Source organism: Chiloscyllium punctatum, chromosome 22 (assembly GCF_047496795.1).
Source record: "Chiloscyllium punctatum isolate Juve2018m chromosome 22, sChiPun1.3, whole genome shotgun sequence".
Lineage (NCBI taxonomy): Eukaryota > Metazoa > Chordata > Chondrichthyes > Orectolobiformes > Hemiscylliidae > Chiloscyllium > Chiloscyllium punctatum.
Window position 1 is genome coordinate 15,128,995 of NC_092760.1, and position 17,742 is coordinate 15,146,736.

General features: G+C 44.7%; 1 protein-coding gene across 1 annotated transcript in view; it reads left to right on the forward strand.

Moving 5' to 3' along the window:
* The window catches only part of apip (APAF1 interacting protein), a 53,888-nt gene extending 48,316 nt beyond the window's left edge, over window positions 1-5,572 (forward strand). Inside the window, exons 5-7 of the mRNA XM_072591848.1 lie at window positions 1,719-1,854; window positions 2,854-3,021; window positions 3,102-5,572. Of these exons, the coding sequence (XP_072447949.1) occupies window positions 1,719-1,854; window positions 2,854-3,021; window positions 3,102-3,201 (404 nt within the window). The 3' untranslated portion in view covers window positions 3,202-5,572. The remainder of the gene's footprint in view (window positions 1-1,718; window positions 1,855-2,853; window positions 3,022-3,101) is intronic.
* Window positions 5,573-17,742: the final 12,170 nt, after the last annotated feature.

Below are 17,742 nucleotides of genomic sequence, written 5' to 3' on the forward strand. Positions count from 1 at the left end.
ACTCTGACCGATAAAGGAAAAGCATACCAAACACTGCCTTCACTATCCTATCTACCTGTGATTCTACTTTCAAGGAGCTATGAACCTGCACTCCAAGGTCTCTTTGTTCAGCAACATTCCCTAGGACCTTACCATTGAGTGTATAAGTCCTGCTAAGATTTGCTTTCCCAAAATGCAGCACCTTGCATTTATCTGAATTAAACTCCATCTGCCACTTCTCAGTATATTGGCCCATCTGGTCAAGATCCTGTTGTAATCTGAGATAACCTTCACTGTCCACTACACCCTCAATTTTGATGTCATCTACAAATTTACTAACTATACCTCTTAAGCTCGCATCCAAATTGTTTATATAAATGATGAAATGTAGTGGACCCAGCATTGATCTTTGTGGCACTCCACTGGTCACAGGCCTCCAGTCTGAAAAACAACCCTCCACCACCACCCGCTGTCTTCTACCTTTGAGCCAGTTCTGTATCCAAATGGCTAGTTCTCCCTGTATTCCATGAGATCTAACCTTGCTAACCAGCCTCCCATGGGGAACCTTGTCGAATGCCTTACTGAAGTCCATATAGATCACATCTACTGCTGTGCCCTCAACCCTCTTTGTTACTTCTTCCTAAAACTCAATCAAGTTTGTGAGACATGATTTCCCATGCCCAAAGCCATGTTGACTATCCCTAATCAGTCCTTGCCTTTCCAAATACATGTACATCCTGTCCCTCAGGATTCCCTCCAACAACTTGCCCACCACCGACGTCAGGCTCACTGGCCTGTAGTTCCCTGGCTTGTCCTTACCACCTTTCTTAAATAGTGGCTGCACATTCGCCAACCTCCAGTCTTCCGACACCTCACCTGTGACAATCGATGATACAAATATCTCAGCAAGAGGCCCAGCAATCACTTCCCCAGCTTCCCACAGAGTTCTAGAGTACACCTGATCAGGTCCTGGGGATTTATCCACTTTTATGCATTTTAAGACATCAGCACTTTCTCCTCTGTAATATGGACATTTTTCAAAATGTCACCATCTATTTCCCCACATTCTATATCTTCCATGTCCTTTCCCACAGTAAACATTGATGCAAAATACTCATTTAGTATGTCGCCCATCTCCTGCAGCTCTTTGATGTAGATTATAGAATTCCTGCAACACAACAGCAGAGGCAGAGGGGCAATAAACTGTCACTGCTCAAGCTTTGGAGAACACTCAGTATGACAGAACTGAAGCCAATGCAAGAAAGCTCTGCAACACATGTCAATCTGTTTATTTTTCTACTAGTTATTACGGGAAGGAAGCAACAGCTTTTGAAGAGCTTTTAACACATTAAGACATCAAGTTACAGGATAGTGAGAGAGGAGAAGTTTAGGGAGTGAGTTCCAGATCCCAGGGCCTAGATACTGAAGACAAAGTCTCCATAGAATGGACAATGAAAATGGAGGATTTTTCAAGAGATCTGAATTAGAAGAGCAGATCCTGTCAGATTGCAGAGTTGGAAAATTTCTGAGATAGAAGGGGATGAGGTCATGAAGGGATTTGACCACAAGGATGAGAATTTTACATTTGAAACATTGCCAGATATTATAACTCTCTGGAATGAATGCCCCCTTATCTACACCAGCTTTCTGTATTGTCTGAGTGAGATGTTTGTGCTGCTGGTTCGGTTCCATGTCTGTATGAAGGGAGTCCGTATGAAGTGCTGATTATAATTTTACAGGATCTGGAGCAGTCATCCACACACACTCCAAAGCTGCTGTCATGGTGACTCTCCTCTTCCCAGGAAAGGAATTTCAAATTACACATCAAGAAATGATTAAAGGAATCAGGAAATGTCAGTCTGGAGGCTGTTACAGGTACTGCACTCCTCAGCAAACATTAATCCAGTCTTGTTTTGCTTAATCCTGCTGATGGGCCACACAATATTGTTCTCATTTTGTTTTAATATAGCAGCAATAACGTGTGGGTAACATTGTGGGTAGAAATATTGCTTTGCATCTAAGCCCTGCCCACATCCAAATCATGTCTGAAGTGATGGTGTAAGCCAAGTTTTCTCCTTGCTATTGGGAAAGCATTGACAAACAGTTTGTATGGCAGAACTTAAAATGGAGTTTTGTTACAGGATTCACTTCATAAAAATGACCTGGAAGGGAAAATGCACAGAAGGCTTAGCAAAATTAATTTCAGGAATGTCTTATGAGGGGGCTGTCTTTTGAGGACATGTTAGTTATTTGCACCATGCTGTCGCACAATGAAATCCTCTGTGCTAATAATTATTATATAATTAAGGTACAGAAGAGGTGAGACAAAATGGCATGGAATCCTCCTGGGAGTGAGAGAAGGCTGAAAGAAGTCAATGTGAAAGCAGTTTCATTTTATGTTATTCACACCCGCAGAACCAAATGAGTTATTAAGTTAATAAACATAAAGACAATTGATTTAGCTGCATGTTAGTAAAGGAACTGAAAGTGCATTTCTTTATAGGAATATAAGAAGAGGAGTATGCTATTCAGCCTGTTCTGCCCATTCAGTGAGATCATAGTGATCTATGATCCATACAGCTGTCATACCCATTAATATCTTTGCTTAACAAAAATGTATTTATCCCAGATTTAAAACTATCAACTTATCTGGCATTAACTGCTGTTTGTGGAAGGGAGTTTCAAACCTCTACCCCCCTTTGCATTTCCTGTAAAGTTTTCACTGTATTCATTTGAGTGCATATGACAATAAAGCTAGTTCATTCCATCTTGTTGAGGTTACTTGGCAATGCGAAACTATTACCTAAATTCAAACATTAGGCTAATGGTTTCTTTGTTTTATCAAACGTCACTAAATGTTTTTGTGTTAGCCAGATATGATGAGCTGCTGGTGGTTCCTATCATAGAGAATACCCCAGAGGAAAAGGATCTGAAGGACCGAATGGCACGAGCCATGGAGGAATACCCAGAATCCTGCGCTGTACTGGTTCGGCGCCATGGCGTCTATGTATGGGGGAACACGTGGCAAAATGCTAAAACGATGTGAGTGTAGTTTGTGCTGGTTAACCTATTTCAGTGTCTCTGAACAATGCACTTTAACCCAATTGTGTTTCCCTCCATAGGTGTGAGTGCTACGATTATCTGTTTGATATAGCTATACAAATGAAACAATGTGGCCTTGACCCATCTCAACAGCCAGTGGAAGAAAAGGGCATTGTCTAAGATAGTTCTATCAGGAAATATTTGTGGTCAGTTGCAGAGCTACACTGTAAATCTGAAGACTCTATGAACTTTACAACCTGTCCTACTATATGAACAGAGCTCAACTACAGCACAGGTGAATATTCACGCTGATGTCAGATATCCATGTGTGGATTGTTTCAGGCAACCTTTGCCATGGTCTCTTAATCACTGACATTCAGACTCAACAAAATTGAATATTTTACAATGACTCAAGTCCAAAGACTGCGCTCTGGCGTAAGCGCTAACAAAACTCTTATTAGGAACATCTATCCCAAGCCCTCTGCATTCAATTATCATGCAGGTCACTCTTTAGGGAAAGTAGTCAGTAAGTTCTTTTCTCCAGGTAACTTTAACCTAGAGCATAGCTTAGTGCTAATGGTACCGCATGATAAACCAGTCTAATTCTCAGGTTAATTTTCTGGGAAAAAAGCCAAGATTGATGTCACCTCAGCTGGAGGAGATTACCTTCAATCAGTTCATATCTCAGTGATGGTGACAATGAAACTATCAGACTGTCATGAAATCCTATCTGTTTCTTCACCGTCCTTTCCTGGTCTGGCCTACATCTGTCGACAGATCCATAGCAATATGGTTGTCTCTTAACTACCCTCTGAAATGGCCTTGTAAGCTGTTAAATTATAGAACCACTACAGAAAAGTTGAACAAGAACAAAAGCAGTATCAACCCAGACTCTGGAAATGATCAAGGCACACCCTTCCCCGTCAACCCTCAGTTGTCCTCACCATTAACTTGGGGGCCTGCACCAAAATGGAGAGAGCTGTCCCACAGCCCATTCAAGCACATATAGAATTATACCTTAGAGAAACTGTCACAGACTCCTCCGGCAGGTTTATAGCCATGATGGAATTGGTTTGGGAGACCTCATCACTGACTTCAGAACCCATGACGTCTCATGAGGTCAGATCAGACGTGACCAATGAAAGGAAACCTCCTCCTGATTGCCACCTACCTGTCCATCACCAAGATTGACTGAGCTGGTGAAGTCCTAAAAGGCACCTCTACCAAACCAGGCAGTTGAAGAGCCAACAAGATGGAAAAACCTACATGGCCTCACGCTCTTCAATTTCCTTGTCACAGTTGAAACTGTGAGTGCAATGCACAGTCTTTGTGAAGATCGAAGTCCCACCTTCACCGAAGGTTCATTCCCCTCCACTCAGACTTGGTTCAAGGATAGCAGGACTGTCCTATGAGGAGAAATTGGGAAAACCAGGCCTGTGTACTGCAGCACTTCAAATTTGACTTCAATAGAAACCTGGAATTAAGAGTCTAACGATGACCATGAAACCATTGTCGATGGTTGAAAAACCCTTCTGATTTACTAATGTCTTTTTAGGGAAGGACATTTACCTGGTCTGGTTTACATGTGACTCCAGACCCATAGCAATGTGGTTGACTCGTAACTGCTCTCTGGGCAATTAGGTTGGGCGATAAATGCTGGGCAAAAGTGAGGCCTGCGGATGCTGGAAACCAGAATTTAGATTAGAGTGGTGCTGGAAAAGCACAGAAGGGCGGGCAGCATCCAAGGAACAGGAAAATCGACGTTTCGGGCAAAAGCCCTTCATCAGGAATACAGCTGGCCTAGCCAGAGACACCCTCATCTCACAAATGAATTTTAAAAAATAAATAAGTAAACTTCTAGCATCTTGGAGTTACCATTGGCCATAAACTGTGATGAGCCAGTAGAATATATATACTGTGGTTATGATTCTTCAAATCCTGTCCTCAATCTCCAAGTTAGGGGTGTGATGGAACACTCTTCATTTAAGATGCATCTTCAACAATCCTCAAAAAAACCGAATACCATTCAGGATAAAGCAACCAACTGATTAGCAACCCCCGACCATAGCAACTCACGTTGGCAATAGTGCGTACTTTCTGATTGTCACTGTAGCAACTTGCTAAGTCCCTTTTGACAGCACCTCCCAAAACCATGACGTTTGCCACCTTAAATGACAAGAGCAGCAGGTGCAATGGAACCACACTGTCAGCAAGTGCCCCGTAAGCCTTTAATCGTCCCGACTTGGGACTAATTTGTCACTGGATTAAAGCCCGAGAACTCCCTTCATAACAGCACTGTGGTTGTACCTACATCTCACAGGCCGCAATGGTTCAAGAATGCACCTTTAACGATTTGAATAAGATATACTAGATATGCCAGCAATGCCCATACCTTATGAAAGATAAATCACTGGTTTAACATGAAGCTAAGACTGAACTGGAAATTCAACTATAGTTTCACACATGCAAATACTGCATCTTTCTGAATTGTTACGATGCATGTTGTTAGCTTGGATTTAATACCTTGAGTATAATTTGAAATAAATTTTTGATTATTTTTAAAGGATTGAAAAGATGTTGTAACATGGTTGTAGTGTAACTGAGTTAACTGCTGGTGTTACCAATGCTGTCGCTTCTCCCAAGAATTCAACCCTATAAGACTTTTCTAGGATTCTGCCAGGTATTTCTGCCTCTATCCATTTGTAATGCACACATGATACTTAGTGCAAAATTCTAAGTCAGTTAGAGGACTACCCACATTCTGGAACAGGAGAATGTAGATTCTGTTACACAGCTAGAGAGGGTTCAGAAGAGATTTACCAGGATGTTGCTGAGTATGGAAGGTTTGAATTATAAAGGGGTGACAGCACTGTGGCTCAGTGATTAGCACGGCTGCCTCACAGCACAAGGGACCCAGGTTTAATTCCCGCCTCAGGCAACTGTCTGTGTGGAGTTTGCACATTCTCCCCGTGTCTGCCTGGGTTTCCTCCAGGTCCTCCCACAGTCCAAAGATGTGCAGGTCAGGTGAATTGGCCATGCTAAATTGCCCATAGTGTTAGGGCTTTAGTCAGAGGGAAATGGGTCTGGGTGGGTTTCTCTTCGGAGGGTCGGTGTGGACTTGCGGTTGTCTATCAGTTTTGTTCTTCCATCTCCCCAGTCTCCAACATAATCACAGACCTTCTCCTTTCTTCCTGTACTCTCTCCCTTCCAATACCTTAAAAGCCATGACATTTCTGTCTGTATTCAGCTCCAGCCACAGACCTGAAGCATTTATTCGATTTCACTACACAGCCATTGCCTGATCCACTGAGGTTTTTCAGCACTTACTATCTATCAATGAATCTAATCTAATCAAGAAAGTTTGGATAGGCTAGCACTTTTTTCACTGGAGCATAGAAGTTTGAGAGGTGACCATATAGAGATTTATAAAATCATGTGTATAGATAAAGTTAATGGTGTCTTTTCCGAAGGGTTGGGGATTTCAAGAATAGGGTACATAGTTTTAAGGTGAGGAGAGAGATTTAAAAAAGACATGAAGGACAAATCTTTTACACAGAGAGTGGTTTGCTTGTGGAATAAACTTCCTGAGGGAAGTGGTGGATGTGTTCACACTTAAAACACTTCAAAGACACTTAAGTAAGTACGTGGATAGGCAAGGCATAGAGGGATATGGGCCAGGAGCAGGCAGGTTGGGACTAGTTTACTTTGGGGATTATGTTCAGCATGGACTGGTTGGACCGAAGGGTCTATTTCTGTGCTGTATGACTCTTAAGTACATATATTTACATCTTCAGAAAAGTGTTACCAAAGAGCTTCTATTTCTATAACTTTCACAAACTGAGAATTGCTTAAAGCATTTTACCACCAATGAACTTCTTGAAAAGTATGGTCATTTTTCAAGTGTAAGAAACAGGACAGCCAATCAGTGAGCAGCAAGCTCTCCCAAAATAGCAGTAAGCGGATACAGGGTGCGATTCGTGGGATTGGGGAGACAAATATCGACCCGGACAAAGGGTAAATTCCACCACTTTCTGTTCAAATAGTGGAAGGGAGATCTCTTATTCTGCTTGAGAGGGTCATATAAGATTTCCATTTCAATAATATTTGCATCAGACTGTCAGAGAAATTACACTGCACTACAGCTTTCCTGCCTCCAATGAACGGAGAAGCCAAGAAGGAGGAAGTGAAATATGTGCCGCAACAGCCAATGACAGAAGGACCAGTGATGAGATGCAGAAATCCAGCCCCATCATCCCATCAACCAGATACCTGGGAGCCTGACAGCTCGCTAATGGCAACCACAGATAAATATAAAAATGACATGAAAAATATGTTAGTAACGTTGATTTGATTAAGGATTACTGTCCTCGAGAGTTTGAACAGCAAAATACAGAGAAGGACATCAGCTGGGCTCATTCCTTGCTGATGAAATGATGAATGATTTACCCACACAAACCGATGGATGTGATACCATCCCATTATACAGCATGTGGTTGTCTATCAGTTTTGTTCTTCCATCTCCCCAGCCTCCAACATAATCACAGACCTTCTCCTTTCTTCCTGTACTCTCTCCCTTCCAATACCTTAAAAGCCATGACATTTCTGTCTGTATTCAGCTCCAGCCACAGACCTGAAGCATTTATTCGATATCACCACAGAGACATTGCCTGATCCACTGACGTTTTTCAGCACTTGCTATCTATCAATGATCTATAGTAGAGACAAAACTTAAAACACAAATAGCTGATCAATCGGGAGAAATACCACAAAGTTTGAAAGGGAATACTACTGTTTCGTCTAGGTAGTAATGGGAGGATTCTGGCAGTTGTGCCAGCAATGGGAGAAACATCAACAGTCGCTGGATTAAGAACAGGAGAAACCCCAAAGGTCACTGGGTCAGGAACAGGAGAAACACCAACATCACTGTGCTAGGAACAGGAGAAACACCAACATCACTGGGTCACGAACAGGAGAAACCCCAAAGGTCACTGGGTCAGTAACAGGAGAAACACCAACGGGCACTGGGTCAGGAACAGGAGAAATACCAACATCAATGGATCAGGAACAGGAGAAACACCAACATCACTGGGTTGGGAACAGGCGAAACACCAACGGTTACTGGGTCAGGAACAGGAGAAACATCAACGGTCACTGGGTCAGGAACAGGAGAAACACCAACATCACTGGGTTAGGAACAGGAGAAACACCAACATCACTGGGTCAGGAACAGGAGAAACACCAACATCACTGGGTTAGGAACAGGAGAAACACCAACGGTCACTGGGTCAGGAACAGGAGAAACACCAACATCACTGGGTCAGGAATAGGAGAAACACCAATGGTCACTGGGTCAGGAACAGGAGAAACACCAACATCACTGGGTTAGGAACAGGAGAAACACCAACGGTCACTGGGTCAGGAACAGGAGAAACGCCAATGGTCACTGGGTCAGGAACAGGAGAAACACCAACATCACTGGGTCAGGAACAGGAGAAACACCAACGGTCACTGGGTTAAGAACAGGAGAAACACCAACGGTCACTGGGTCAGGAACAGGAGAAACACCAACGGTCACTGGGTTAGGAACAGGAGAAACACCAATGGTCACTGGGTCAGGAACAGGAGAAATACCAACATCACTGGGTTAGGAACAGAAGAAGCACCAACACCACTGGGTCAGGAACAGGAGAAACACCAACATCACTGGGTCAGGAACAGGAGAAACACCAACATCACTGGGTCAGGAACAGAAGAAACACCAACGGTCACTGGGTTAGGAACAGGAGAAACACCAACATCACTGGGTTAGGAACAGGAGAAACACCAACGGTCACTGGGTTAGGAACAGGAGAAACACCAATGGTCACGGGGTCAGGAACAGGAGAAACACCAACAGTTACTGGGTCAGGAACAGGAGAAACACCAACATCACTGGGTCAGGAACAGGAGAAACACCAACGGTCACTGGGTCAGGAACAGGAGAAATACCCAACATCACTGGGTTAGGAACAGGAGAAACACCAACGGTCACTGGGTCAGGAACAGGAGAAACACCAACGGTCACTGGGTCAGGAACAGGAGAAATACCCAACATCACTGGTTTAGGAACAGGAGAAACACCAACGGTCATTGGGTCAGGAACAGGAGAAACACCAACGGTCACTGGGTCAGGAACAGGAGAAACACCAACATCACTTGGTTAGGAACAGGAGAAACACCAACGGTCATTGGGTCAGGAACAGGAGAAACACCAACATCACTGGGTCAGGAACAGGAGAAACACCAACATCACTGGGTTAAGAACAGGAGAAACACCAACAGTCATTGGGTCAGGAACAGGAGAAACACCAACGGTCACTGGGTTAAGAACAGGAGAAACACCAATGGTCACGGGGTCAGGAACAGGAAAAACACCAATGGTCACTGGGTCAGGAACAGGAGAAACACCAACATCACTGGGTTAGGAACAGGAGAAACACCAACGGTCACTGGGTCAGGAACAGGAGAAACACCAACGGTCACGGGGTCAGGAACAGGAGAAACACCAACAGTTACTGGGTGTTTCTCCTGTTCCTGACCTGACCAGGAGAAACATCAACATCACTGGGTCAGGAACAGGAGAAACACCAACAGTTACTGGGTCAGGAACAGGAGAAACACCAACATCACTGGGTCAGGAACAGGAGAAACACCAACGGTCACTGGGTCAGGAACAGGAGAAATACCCAACATCACTGGGTTAGGAACAGGAGAAACACCAACGGTCATTGGGTCAGGAACAGGAGAAACACCAACGGTCACTGGGTCAGGAACAGGAGAAACACCAACATCACTTGGTTAGGAACAGGAGAAACACCAACGGTCATTGGGTCAGGAACAGGAGAAACACCAACGGTCACTGGGTCAGGAACAGGAGAAACACCAACATCACTTGGTTAGGAACAGGAGAAACACCAACGGTCATTGGGTCAGGAACAGGAGAAACACCAACAGTTACTGGGTCAGGAACAGGAGAAACACCAACATCACTGGGTTAAGAACAGGAGAAACACCAACGGTCACTGGGTTAAGAACAGGAGAAACGCCAATGGTCACAGGGTCAGGAACAGGAAAAACACCAATGGTCACTGGGTCAGGAACAGGAGAAACACCAACATCACTGGGTTAGGAACAGGAGAAACACCAACGGTCACTGGGTTAGGAACAGGAGAAACACCAATGGTCACTGGGTCAGGAACAGGAGAAACACCAACATCACTGGGTTAGGAACAGGAGAAACACAAACGGGCACTGGGTCAGGAACAGGAGAAACACCAACATCACTGGGTCAGGAACAGGAGAAACACCAACGGTCACTGGGTTGGGAATAGGAGAAACACCAACATCACTGGGTTGAGAATAGGAGAAACACCAACATCACTGGGTCAGGAACAGGAGAAACACCAACATCACTGGGTTGGGAATAGGAGAAACACCAACATCACTGGGTCAGGAACAGGAGAAACACCAACGGGCACTGGGTCAGGAACAGGAGAAATACCAACATCAATGGATCAGGAACAGGAGAAACACCAACATCACTGGGTTGGGAACAGGCGAAACACCAACGGTTACTGGGTCAGGAACAGGAGAAACATCAATGGTCACTGGGTCAGGAACAGGAGAAACACCAACATCACTGGGTTAGGAACAGGAGAAACACCAACATCACTGGGTTAGGAACAGGAGAAACACCAACATCACTGGGTTGGGAACAGGCGAAACACCAACATCAATGGGTCAGGAACAGGAGAAATACCAATGGTCACTGGGTTAGGAACAGGAGAAACACCAACATCACTGGGTTAGGAACAGGAGAAACACCAACATCAATGGGTCAGGAACAGGAGAAATACCAATGGTCACTGGGTTAGGAACAGGAGAAACACCAACATCACTGGGTCAGGAACAGGAGAAACACCAACATCACTGGGTTGGGAACAGGTGAAACACCAACGGTTACTGGGTCAGGAACAGGAGAAACATCAACGGTCACTGGGTTAGGAACAGGAGAAACACCAACATCAATGGGTTAGGAACAGGAGAAACACCAACATCACTGGGTTGGGAACAGGCGAAACACCAACGGTTACTGGGTCAGGAACAGGAGAAACATCAACGATCACTGCGTCAGGAACAGGAGAAACACCAACGGTCACTGGGTCAGGAACAGGAGAAACACCAACGGTCACTGGGTTAGGAACAGGAGAAACACCAACTGTCACTGGGTTGGGAACAGGCGAAACACCAACGGTTACTGGGTCAGGAACAGGAGAAACACCAACGGTCACTGGGTCAGGAACAGGAGAAACACCAACGGTTACTGGGTCAGGAACAGGAGAAACACCAACTGTCACTGGGTCAGGAACTGGAGAAACACCAACGGTCACTGGGTTAGGAACAGGAGAAACACCAACATCACTGGGTTAGGAACAGGCGAAACCCAACGGTCACTGGGTCAGGAACCGGAGAAACACTAACATCACTGGGTTAGGAAGAGGAAAAACACCAACAGCCACCAATTAGGATTGAAGATGGTATTTAAAATTATCACTGGATAGAATAGGAAATTTCTGATTCTGCCAGATGGTGGCGCAATGGTAACGTCTCTGCTTTGGTCGAGCTCCCAAGATAATATTAGATTAGATTACTTACAGTGTGGAAACAGGCCCTTCGGCCCAACAAGGCCCACCCCGACCAACCGAAGTGCAACCCACCCATACCCCTTCACCTAACACTACGGGCAATTTAGCATGGCCAATTCGCCTGACCTGCACATCTTTGGACTGTGGGAGGAAACCAGAGCAAACCCACACAGACACAGGGAGAATGTGCAAACTCCACACAGTCAGTCGCCTGAGGTGGGAATTGAACCCAGATCTCTGGCGCTGTGAGGCAGCAGTGCCACCGTACTGCCCCGTTGGTGTTTCTCCTGTTCCTAATGTTCCAAGCTCCTGAGTTTGAATTGCAACATGGTTGAAGATGAAATCTGAAACAAAGGAGCCTGCTAAAATCTTAGGACTGAGAGCATGTACTGAAATAAGGTGATGTTATTGATCAGTTTTTGTAAGCGAAAATAAACATTTATTGCAAAAACAGAAGCAACATCAATTAAGTAATATATTCACAGCTTTGGCTAAAAATCAGCCATTTCTGCTATAACGCAGTCGTTCCATTCTCATGCAGTCCCGTGTTGTAAGAAAATCTCGTCATCGCAGCACCATTTAAACTAATGGGGCCGGAATCACGGTATAACCAATACATCCTGTAGAAATAGTTCTCGCTGTAGACATAGTTCTCGCAATTTGTCAATCGTGTTTTGGCGAATTCACGCTAACAAAACCCACGTTATAGCATAATGACCTGTATCATGTTAGTTTCGTACTCTGTGTGCAAAGACAGGTCTCGTCTCTTGCCCTCTCTAAGTTCTGTCCCAACTGTAGTTTGCTGTTTAAGGATTCTCTGTGGTGTTGTTTCTAAGATCCCCTATTTTCACCTCTGTACCATCACTCATCCCTGCCCGTGCCTCAGAGTTTGGTACTGAAAATGTTTTCAGTGCCTTTAACCACAAGCATTTTGTATTTTAATGCACTCCTGATTGGTGTTGCAGATTATACCCTGTATAAACCTGATATCGTCAGTAGCAGTGTCCCTATCTCCGAGTCAGGAGGCCTGGTTCAAGTCCCACCATCTCCAGAGGGGTGTTATAGCATCTCTGAACAGTTTGATCAGGTAAAATGTCGACATTCTATCTCCCAGTGGCCAACAGAACTGGTGTAATCTGCAGACAATGATTGGAAGAAACAGAATATGTGTCTCGGGGAGTAGTGCTGTGCGCCTTGCACTCACTGCTCCTCCTGAAGTCGGTTCCCAGTGTACTCCCTGGCTTGATGTGACCTCTCTTTTAGCCTCATTTGACCTCCCCCACAGCCTGGAGGTTGGAGCCATCCCACAGTTCAAACCAACCTCCACAGCCCTCCCTGCCACTCTTCATCCCACCACGTCTTTTATTCCCCAGTGCACATAGCTACTTTTGATGCAAGTTGTGTCTCTGTGCTGATGGGATCAGCATTTGCTTGATCTGTTGACTAGAACGGTTCTACATGTAATTTGCTCGAGCAATTGCAATCAATTTCTGATGAAGGCTCACTGACCTGAAGAGTAAAGACTGTTTCTCTCTTCACAGATGCTCTCTGACCCAAGAGTTCCCAATTTTTAGCTTTTAATAAACTTCATGTTGGGCTTGAAATCACAGCTGAGACCTGCCCATAATTTGGCACAGTGTGCCCCAGTGCTTATTGTGCTCCACTTCCCAATGTTAACACTTCTCGTGCTAGTTTCAGAATACAACCACACCACTATAAAGAGAATCAGGTCAACATTCCACATATTCTCACAAGAAACCTCTAATGGTACAGTTATTTCTTCTTTGCTTCTTACTAGAGTCATAGAGATGTACAGCATGGAAACAGACCCTTCGGTCCAACCCGTCCATGCTGACCAGATATCCCAACCCAATCTAGTCCCACCTGCCAGCACCCAGCCCATAATCCCTCCAAACCCTTCCTATTCATATACCCATCCAAATGCCTCTTAAATGTTGCAATTGTGCCAGCCTCCACCACTTCCTCTGGCAGCTCATTCCGTACACGTACCACCATCTGCGTGAAAAAGTTGTCCCTTAGGTGTCTTTTATATCTTTCCCCTCTCACCCTAAACCTATGCCCTCTAGTTCTGGACTCCCTGACCCCAGGGAAAAGACTTTGCCTATTTACCCTATCCATGCCCCTCATAATTTTGTAAGCCTCTATAAGGTCACCCCTCAGCCTCCGACGCTCCAGGGAAAACTTCCCCAGCCTGTTCAGCCTCTTCCTGTAGCTCAGATCCTCCAACCCTGGCAACACCCTTGTAAATCTTTTCTGAACCCTATCAAGTTTCACAACATCTTTCCGATAGGATACTGCCAAATACCATTCAGAATTTTCAACAAGGAAACTCTTACAGGAGGAAACTGCATCTCATTGTAGACTTTTGAGTCTTGTAAGCAAATCAATATTATGCTGTTCACAATTTGCTCATACTTTGTCAATTACAGTTAGCTTCCTGCCCACATATGAGCTGTGAGTTTGCGATCCCTTCTGACCCTTCAGGCAGAGGCTGTACGTTTACAGATTATGTTTCCCCACTGCCCTGAGCCTCTGAATATTGTGTTGATGTTATTTATTTGTTTGCCGTCAGGAGGGAGCCGGGCCGACTCTTGACTGGGGCAGAAATGACATCATGCAGAAGGATTAACATACAATGAGTTAATGGTTCACATGATTTGGTGGCCTAAGGATATAGGTGAGAAATGGACTTTTATCTCATGAGCCCTGGACTTTTCTCTGTTTTGCCAGAGAACTCAATGAGTTCTGGGCTGAGTTCAAGGTGTAGGTGGATAGAGTGTGAATATTTATGGCACTCCTGCTCTCATTAATGTGGGAGAGACTTGTCCTTTCCGCCCTGTCACTTTGGTATCTTCGTTCATTCATTCATCTGTCATCACTTTTAGTTTGACAATCCACCAGCATGACGTGTCACTGTTTGTCTGATGTCAAGTGATAGATTCGTCAGGATATTTTCCAACATAATATTGGTCAAATCAAAATCAAGTCCAGTCAATTTGCATCCTTTGTTTGATTCCCCAACCCGGATTGCATCCTCCTCCCCCTTACGTTAACAGGGATATAGTGTCAGGTTCCCGGATAGGGATTGGGAAACAAAGGGATTGGAACACAGAACATTGAACAGTCCAGTGCAGGAATAGGCCCACATGTCTGAGCTAATCCCTTTTTTCAGCCCCATTCACACAAAAGACAGACAGACAGACAAACACGTTGAAGAAAACTCATGAAATGGACCAGACTAGTTAAGCGGTTTTTACGTGATGCATTGTTCCACAAGTATATGTGATTATTTCTCGGTTGATTTTCTCAAGCCATCAATCAGTGTTCACTGTCAGGGATTCACCAGCAAATTCTTTGGAACAAGTTCCTTCTGTCAAACAACAGGCTTTGAACGACATGGTCAGAGTGATTCCTGTTAAAACAGACTCAGAACAGGCCCAGGGCTCCTGTGCAGCCAATCTCCAACACTTGACCTTGATTGAAACCCCGGTGTGCTTGTGGACAGACACAAACAATATTGTACATTCTGAAGGAGTGTCCTCTCTACAGACTGGGTGGGAGACTAATCACTTAGGCTCAGCAAAATGAGGAAGCAGTCACAATAATTCGTGTTTGATTGTTCAAAGTATTGCTTCAGTGCTGCCTTGAAGCACACTGGTTACAGTAAGTCCCATCCACTTACCATTGTTACTGTTACTAAATTCAATAATTCCCTCTATAATACTCCCGCACTGCCTTGACTACAATTCTTTCTAGGCATTCAGCTTATCACATTCCATAACATTTATTTTGCTATCTCTATATTTTTCTCAATCGGCGATTCTTCTCACTAACATACCCTCGATCATTTCGCCCTATTTTCCATGTTTCTCTCACTTCCTCCCTGTTTCCTATCCCTCGAATCTTCCCTACCCAACTGCGATCGAGGTCCCCTTGTCCTCATGTTCCACTCACCAGCCCCATACTCAGACAAACATCCCAGTTGGTCTTCTCACCACTTCCAGAGTGATACCACAAACTCCGTCTTACCATCTTCTATCCTCGATCTTTCCGTTTCCCCTTTCTGCATTGACTGTTCCTTCCTCCATACACTGGTCCTCTCCTAATCCACAAAATCCTCCTTCCCTTCTCACTGCACCTACGTTACCAGTCAAAATATAATGCATGACCTTTACTCATCCCTCTCACCAGCCAGTGGTTCAAATATTCCTTTAGAATGAAACAGCAACTTAACTCGATAATTTCATATTTGGCACTCCCCTCGGTATTCCTTGCTCATGATCCAGCCTCCTCCTCATTGCAGAGACCCAACTCAGGTTGAGTAACAGCCTTGTGGTTCACGTCAAATTTATATTCTGATTTCACAAAGGAATTTCAAGGAACAGGTCAAGATAGGAAAACTCCACCTGATCAGTGCTCTCAACACTCAAGAAGCTCAATGCCAGCAAGGAGAAAACTGTTTGATTGGCAACCTATTCATCACCATTTACTTCCTCCATCACTGACACCCAGTGTTAGCAGAGTGTACCGTCGATAAGATGCACCATAGCAACTCACTGGAGCATTGTCAGGATGTCCCAGCGCTGCAGACCTGACCATAATCCATACAATTCAATACACAAGAACAGGCCCTTCAGCCCACCAAGCCTGCACCGAATTCTAGTCCTTATTTAGATTGTCACTTATTGCCCATGCACGGTTTCTAACCTCCCATTTATGTGCTTCTCAAGAAATACCTTAAACATTGCTAACATGCCTGCTTCCATTGTCTCCACCGGCAGTGCATTCCAAGCAGTCACCACCCGCAGTCTGAAGGTTTTCCCCACACTTCTCCCCTAAACGTTCCCCTTCACAGCTTGAATCCTCTTGTAGTTGACCTTTCCATGTTGGAAAAAGTCCTGTGACTATCCATCCCGTCTCTTTCTCTCATAATTTTGTAGACCTCTATGAGGTCACCCCTCAGCCTCTGTTGTTCCGGTGAAAACTATCCAAGTTTATCCAGCCTCTCCTCATAACTAAAATCCTCCAGACCAGGCGACATCCTGGTAAACCTTGTCTGCAAACCGTCTCCAAAGCATCCATGACCTTCTGGTCATGCGGTGACCAGAATTGCACTCAATATTCCAAATGTGGCCAAACTAAAGTTTTGTACAGCTGTAACGTAACTTGCCAGCTTTTATACTTGGTGCCCCTAGCAATGAAAGCAAGCCTTCAGGATCACCTTATCCACCCATGTTGCAAATCCATGTTGGGATTTGCAACCCCAGATCCAGTATGTCAGTGCTCCTTAGGCTTCTAGGAGAAAGTGAGGACTGCAGATGCTGGAGATCAGAGCTGAAAATGTGTTGCTGGAAAAGCGCAGCAGGTCAGGCAGCATCCGAGGAGCAGGAGAATCGACGTTTCGGGCATAAGCCCTTCTTCTCCTGTTCCTTGGATGCTGCCTGACCTGCTGCGCTTTTCCAGCAACACATTTTCAGCTCCTAAGGCTTCTACTATTTATTGTATAATTTGCGCCTGATTTTGATCTTCTGAAATGCATCACCTCACATTTGCCCGAATTAAGCTCCATCTGCCATGTCTCTGCCCAGATCTGCAATCTATCTATAACCCACTGTATCCTTTGACAATCTTCCTCACGAACTGCAACCTCCATTTTCCTCCATTTCTGTGTTATTACAAACATCAAAGGTCCCAGTACCACTGGTCACTGATCTGAAAAGCACCCTCCCACCACTACTCTCTGTCTTCTATGATCAAGCCAGTTCTGTATCCAACCAGCCAGCAACACCTCGGATCCTATGAAACTCTCTTGTACTGACCTGCCATGAAGTACCTTATCAAATGCCTTATTAAAATCCATGTGGACAGCACCCACTGCCCTTCCCTCATCAATCATATCGAAGGTCATTGTCTAATGTATTAGACCAAATATATTCCCCAAGATATGCATCAGGACCCCTCAGTAACACTGATACGATGGCTAGGCAGTGATTGCCTAGACATTTAACCTTCTGAT